The sequence below is a fragment of the Melanostigma gelatinosum genome (assembly GCF_949748355.1).
Source record: "Melanostigma gelatinosum genome assembly, chromosome: 23".
Classification (NCBI taxonomy): Eukaryota; Metazoa; Chordata; class Actinopteri; order Perciformes; family Zoarcidae; genus Melanostigma; species Melanostigma gelatinosum.
Genome location: NC_136656.1, coordinates 11,783,115 through 11,790,333, shown reverse-complemented (window position 1 = coordinate 11,790,333; position 7,219 = coordinate 11,783,115). Strand labels below are relative to the sequence as shown.

Here is a 7,219-nt window from a genome sequence, read left to right as displayed (position 1 = left end):
GCACGCACAGTGGCATCATGGGAAAGGCGTCCTTTCTCATCACAGCCATTGCAGAGCAACAGCAGTCTGCCACACACCTCTAGTTTGATCGACTCTAAAAGTAGCTCAGAACTCTCTCTGGAACATGGGATTCCTCTAAATAAGCCGATGACTTCTATGTAGAGAGAGAGAGAGACTGGGCTGCACAACAACTCAGATGTAAGCAAGTTTACTGTCATCCATTCACGCAAGTCCATCAAAAGTCCATCAAAATAAAGAATTAATAGTTTTAAATGCAAAGACTGATGGCAGTCAGGGGCTCAGGTTGCACTAAATTAATCGCGATGATGTTGGATGTTACGGCGACTGTGGTACCTAACTTCAGATCAACTTCAGTACTTCCTGAAGGAGGGGATGTTTGCATAAAGAGTTACCGGTAAGTCAAAATGTTTTTCACAGTCGTCGTAGCACATCCTCTACCTCTCTGTGACCTCTCTGCTTTTTGGGACAATAACCCTTTCATTCAGCAGCAGCGCATGCCGTAACTATGACGTTAGCAGCAGCCTCATCCCGGAAAAGGAGCAATTGAATTCGTTTCAAATGACTCCCGACTAATATAGTCTCAACGGATGATATCGGCGCTGTTCAACCGCCACTTCTTACAGAATCACCTCGCGAGCCAATAGCAGGATTAATCCCAGACGAGCCGGCTGCTGGAAGGTGAGCCGCTCGCTGTTTATGAATTCATATCAAGGCAGGAGATTCGATTAAAAATAGGCTACTTAGAGAAGTTCCAATTTCCAAGTTCCAATTTAATCTGATGGGGGGGGGGGGGTCTCAAACCACTGAGCCAGGTGTGTGTGTGTGTGTGTGTTTAATACTACAAACAGGGCTCAGAGGGATGACAGACATCGCGTGTCTAAACCACCTGCAGGGAGAGAGGATGCAGGAAGCTGTCAGGGTCTCACTGCGCCTCACTGCTGCTTTGACGCCAGCTGTACTGTGATACACGTTCCCCTAAATGACAGGCAATTACCACTGAAAGAAGAAAGCGTCACTGCAGGTTTACTTTTACATCTCAGGGCTGGGGGGGGGGGGGGGGGCCTAGTCACTAGCACAACGTTAACCCGAACAGTGGGCGAGAACCAAAACCATCCACCATCTCTTACCAAACTATTATTTGTGTTTACTTGTATTTTTAGGTATTTTTGTCTGTTTCATATTGTATTCATCACTGTACTGTAATATCTGTAATACATCTTCATACAGAGGCCTGTATGAGTACACTAACAAGGTTTACTCGAAGTACTAAAGACAGCAGGGTTGTATAGAAAGCACATCACTGTGTTGCTGCTGCTTTGAAACACTAATTCAAATGCTGCATGTGTGTTTCATTTTGATGCAAAAACTGCCATTTTGAAAATGGAATTGTGAGGTTTTGATTTTATTTTGGCATATTCGTGGGAGACTTATTGTCGAGTGTTGTGTCTTAATTATATTGTGTGTAGAAAGTTCCGCAACAAGCGTGGAAGTAAAACTGTGAGGAGGGGAAAGAGAGCCGATCAATTAAGTCTCACATTAAAAAAATATTACATACACACTGTTATAATGCTCAAGATAAAAGACAAACAGACTCCTCAACTCCACCGAGCATCTTAAGGTAACTTCACTTAAATGATTTCCGTTCTGTGCACTCCAACATCTCGAGCTACACACAGGACACTCTTTTAACGGGATACTTAAAGTGCCGAGGATGTGTGGCAAACATTAAGCATTCTAACTTCTCAGGATAAGATACCGTTATCAGTCGACAGCTACAGACCAGCAGCTCCGTCTTTGCCTCAGGAGTGCGATTAGGAAAGAGAAAATATCACAACGTCAGCCCTGGTTATTAAAACGAGCGGCACAATACCATAATATGTCGCGCGACGTCAAAACACCGCTTCCTGAACATGCCGAATTCTGTAAGTCACATTTAATTAGACGCCGTGAAAGGAGCTTAATGGATGATGTGATGTGGCCGTGCTCATTCGCAGGACGCTCTCCTGCGTTTACATGACAGACACTTGTTGGTTGATTTGTCACAGAGCCGCATGCAATAAGAGGTTGTGAGCTGAAGGTAAATTAACAACAACTCAACCGGTGCTCGCATTCACTTCCACCGATGCGCCAGCTGTCCAACAATTAAGATGGAATGGCAAGAAAGGCGAGTCAGTGAGGAACAATGGCCATCGTTTAAAGACGCATCTCATCTCCGTGCCTGGCACCGGTGCGTCCGCTCTGATGAAAAATGAAACAGAGACATATCAGTGCCATGGATCCGGCCCGGCTGCCAGATGAAGACTTTTGAATCCAAAATGGCATCAGCGGAGGATGAGTGAGCCAAAGCAGTCATGCGGGCCCCAGATCCCGAGATAAAGAACAACTACAACTGAACTCTGAGCATCGGGGGGGGGGGGGGGGGTCCAGCAGTGTTAATGGGCTGCAGCTAGCCTGGCTTAGTGAGCTGCTTTCCCAAAGGGAATACAATTTAACCAAGATAAAATATGCATCACTTCTCATGAATATTTGTGGGTCCTTAGAGCGCTTAGAAAGTTCATTCTCCGACTGGTGTGTTAGTGGCTAATACATCTTAAAGTTCCCTTACATCTTAAAGTTGCTTAAAGTAAGCTTCACTGCACAGAATGCTGCATGTGCAAAGAATATATCAGATAGAAATTATGATTAAAAACAGTCATTTACATACATGCTAAACATGTCTGCAGGGGATATTTAAATAACTAAGAGGTTAACGGAACTGTAAGGGTTTTCGTGAGCTTGCCATTCAAAGTGAAACAATAGGGAAAGTTTGGAAAATGTATCTGTGTTTTGGAACAACTGCAAAGTCTTGTTGAGCCCCGACAGAAAGAGAAACGTTGAGATTGTAGCGGGACTGATTCATGCGACGGGCTTCGTTTTTTCATCACAGCTCAAAGGGGCACTTTTAACTGGTGCCTCTCCCGACTTTAAAAGAACCCAACTCAGGTGCTGATCAGCCTTCTCTGTCTTAAACGCCTCCACTTATCACTGTTCAAGCCCAAATGTGCACCGAGCTAAGTGGCCTGAGTGTGAAGAATAGCGGAAAAACAAAGGGGGCTGATGTAAGAAGCCCCACAGAAAGGCAAGACGCTGACCTCACTGTGGGACAGAGAGACGATCTGGTGCACCGCATAGACAGGAAGACTAAATTATTCAAAATCTCAACAAACAGGTTCATTTTATTCAGGTTCATTTTAGATGAACTCTGAACTGAACTCTCTCAAGCTGGCTTACAAACTTTAAGATCTGAAAAGTGGGGCTCGGGGCATGTTTGCCCAGCAACAGATCTTCTGCTTCAGCGGGGGATTTATTTCTGCCTTCATCAGACTTTTGTTTTTTCTAAAAGATGTATACAGTTGCCCCCACCGCGCTTGCCCGGAGGCAAACCGCAATGTTTATTCAAACGCAGGGTAAATAAGAGCCTCGTCTTGGATCTGTCAGACTGTGAAGGAATTCACTGGGTGTACTTCGAGTGCGCAAGTTTAATCTCGTTTCTCTTTCCTTTCCCCCGACGGCGTGCAAAGCACAGCGGGGATCCTTCTGCAGCTCAAACTTTATTTTAAAAAAAACTGGCAAAAACAGCCCCAGCCACTGGTGTTCAGCAGCCATGCACACATACCTATGCGGCTCCTGTACGACGAGCCTCCTCCATCAGGCCCGGCATGCTACAACAAGGCCCCTCCATCAAAGGGATGATATTTACTTTTCAGTGCTGCCTTTCATCCTCCGCAGGGCCTTGAGAGGCAGACACCTCCTAATGCAGCTACCGCTGTGTACTGAGAGGGACAGCAGGGCTGTATGAGGTACTTATCCATAGCCTCCTACAGTAGATGGCGGTCGGCACTTCAGATTCACTTTAGTCACACAATAACGCAAACAAACTCACCGATGGAGGCAGGAGTGGACCAGCAAACCCCCCACGTGTTACAAGCTAAAAGGATTGTTATGGTCAATGGAGTCTGGAGAGCACAGATGGATATTACTGCTTCAGTTCCCTGTCAGAACGGTGACTAAGTGGCTAAAATAGTGGTGATAAGTACCTCCTGTAACCCCACCAAAACCTGAAAACTGCTATGAGATGTGAGAGGACAAGGATGACAGCAGGGAGGGGGGAGAGTGCCACCTATTGGGCGAACAAACACACTTCACAGTTCACACTTTCAACTGACAACACGAAACACAACGTCTGGGACGGCTCCGTGTCTCACTTAGCAAACCCATCTCTCAGGAGTTCCGCATGAAAGTCAGCACGCGTAGATGAGAGAGGGAGGAGAGCAGCGCACTCAGTGAAAATGTGCATTGATGTCACGTCTAATCAAATTTGCATTTGAGAAATGCCAAATGTTTGAAACATTTCAAATGATTGCATCCACAAATACAAATTACAAGCATGTCAAGTAAGACTTGAAAAACATGTAATAATGTGTCTGCTGGGGGATTCAATTGAAGATTTACATGTACCATTTCACCGCAGACTGAGTCTATCGCGTTGATGGTGTTTGTCACACGTGCTGTCTCACAACCTGAGTCATGAGACGCGTCTGCCAAGGAGAGCCGTGTCCCATCCCGCTGAAATGAGATCCTGCAGCTTTGTCCCTTTCGCCTTGAATCAAAATGTGTCAAATTTCTACAGACAAGAAAAACCACCACCAAGATGCTCCAGGTTGTAGTTTAAGAGTCTCAGAAATGAAAGGAAAGATATCTTCTGCCTTGTCCGACCCGATCAAATCCAAACTATCGCTTTAAGAATGACATACAACGCAGGATGTGAGGGCGCCTCCAGAGAAAGCAGGACGCATCGACACTAGATCTTCTGCTTCCACCTTCCCGGTGGCATCGATTTGCATAAAGCACAACAGTGTCACACATTCCTTTCTTTTCAGTATACTGCAGAAGTCTCCTGAAATTCCCTCCATCACTGCAACCACATGTGGCATAACTATAGCTATATAACTAAGCTATATTTGTTCCAGTATGAAATAGATTTGACTCATCACGTCACATAAAATGTGCTGAGCATCACTGCAGCACAAGGCCTGTTCAGCAGCCAACCTCATCAGACTGGGCAGCTTCCAGGTGAGACCGTGTGGAGCAGGGCATTCCTGGGAATGATTACTCATTGCTCTCAGGGACACTACCCTGGGTGAATATTATAATAATAATAATAATGACATAAAGATACACTATCCAGTGTGCTTTGCTAGCAGACATACCCAGCATGTTGAAGATAAAGTCCTTGGCAGTGTGAACCTCTAAGGCGGTCTGGTCTCCGAAGTCTCCCTGTTCCAGTAGTACCAGCTCAGACACCTGAGCTGACAGCTGCTCCAGGGTGGCCCCCGACCGGAAGTCCACCTCCGACAGCTTCTTGGCTGGGGCCGGGGAGCGCGGCGCCACCGCACTCATCAGGGACTCCATCGCTACAACCCTGTGGGGTGAGGGCGAGTAAAGAGACATTGTTGTTGGTTTGTCAGCCCATATCACAGACCTATATATTTTAACATCACAACAGCCTTATTTTCACAGCTAACTCAGTCCAGATGGGTACCAGATGGGTCACAGTGCCAATAACAACTGTTGGTTTTGAGGGTATTATTTAGCACCTGAGAAGGAAACACAGGCCTGTATTTGACTTGTTTTCAGACAGCTTACTGTACGTTTAGACTGATTTAGTTCCTGGGCCTTCGTGTTTTCATTGCTATATAATGCTTACCTTGTTTTCAACAGCCTTGAGTGAATCATGAGACTTTAAAAAGGGCCATTCTGGAGGAACACGTGACATCAGGGACCAACTAACATTACATTTTAATAGCATTCAAAGTTCGTTATTCAGTAAGTCAACCTGATGCTCAGTATCTCATGTAAATAGTGCTTTTTAAATACGAAACGTTTGCATTAATAGTTTTGTGACTCACAGTAAAACCTCCGCCTTTCTCGAGAAGAAACCTGCTAACCACACAGGTTGTTGAACCAAACTTGCATGTGCCCATGGGTTAGGGTCAGGTGGAATGGCATTACGTTAGTCGTAGTATATCGAGTGGTTCTTTGTCAACACGTTTAAATATGTGAGTAAAATGGTGAAGCCGAAAAGTAACAAGGCAAAAACTTGTATGTAAACACAGCTCAGCCCAGTGGAATGTCAACATGAACAGGTCAATTAGCGAGCGCCCTCAGCTTGCCCTTAGCTGCTAAGCTAATAGCCGAGCAAATTAGCCAGCCTGCTGTCTTGACCGTTAACATTAACTAATTAGATAATTCGTGACAGATATCAAATGAGCTTTTACTGTTATGGATAGATTCACGTGACTGCTGTAACACAGTATTAGCAGACCATTTGAGTCACAGTCGTAAAGCTGGTGTGGTACCTCGCTCACAGTCAGCTAATTTCTCTTACTAGCAAACTAACGTTAGCTTTATCAAATTAGCATGCTAGCTATCGTGCCAGGTGGGCGACAGCGAAGATAAGCACAGCGGCACACATCCGCGCATACAAACGCACTCACACGAACGCAACCGCACGTTCACACCCAAATCTATAGCTACACGCACGCACGCGCATGCACCCACATGCCCTCCGCTCGGGTCTCGTTAGCTCGCGAGCCGCGGATCACAGTGCAATCACTAGCCACCGGGGCTAAAGCTGTCAAATATGGCAAACGTACACACACCCTTTACACAGTGATGCGAGGGAGTCTCTTCGCTATCTGCTACGTTTACTGTTGCTGTGATCCCTGTGCTTCAGTCCGCCTTCTTCAGCTGTCATTTCCAACAGGTCGCAGACGCCACCTTCCCCCCGGCAACACCGTCCCACAAATCATGGTCCTTCTCTGAGGATCCAGGGATTAGTAGTATATGTGGCACGCACGCCCCACATTACAAAACGACAAACGGATTTGAGAGGTCTGGTTATGATTCAGAGTCAGACTGTGCCCGTGCACAGGCGATAAGGCTGTGCTGCAGGTTCGTAGCGCGCGAGTACACACAGCCAGTGTTTTGATGCAGGAGCATACGAGCAGTCCTTTGTAGGTCCAGCAGCACGGCTTGTGGAAATGGGTGCTGATTCCCACCCCTATCTTTCAATAATGCTTAGATGGAGGTGGGTTACAGTAGATTGCACTTTTCCATGTCCTCCTAGGGTAATATTTTAAATTGATTATGCAATTAT

At 46.0% G+C, this 7,219-nt stretch overlaps 1 protein-coding gene across 1 annotated transcript in view; it reads right to left on the bottom strand.

The window, feature by feature from the left end:
• tmem102 (transmembrane protein 102) overlaps window positions 1–6,847 on the bottom strand; it is an 11,179-nt gene extending 4,332 nt beyond the window's left edge. Inside the window, exons 1-2 of the mRNA XM_079296022.1 lie at window positions 6,723–6,847; window positions 5,271–5,482 (exon numbers count right to left, since the gene is read on the bottom strand). Of these exons, the coding sequence (XP_079152148.1) occupies window positions 5,271–5,472 (202 nt within the window). The 5' untranslated portion in view covers window positions 5,473–5,482; window positions 6,723–6,847. The remainder of the gene's footprint in view (window positions 1–5,270; window positions 5,483–6,722) is intronic.
• Window positions 6,848–7,219: the final 372 nt, after the last annotated feature.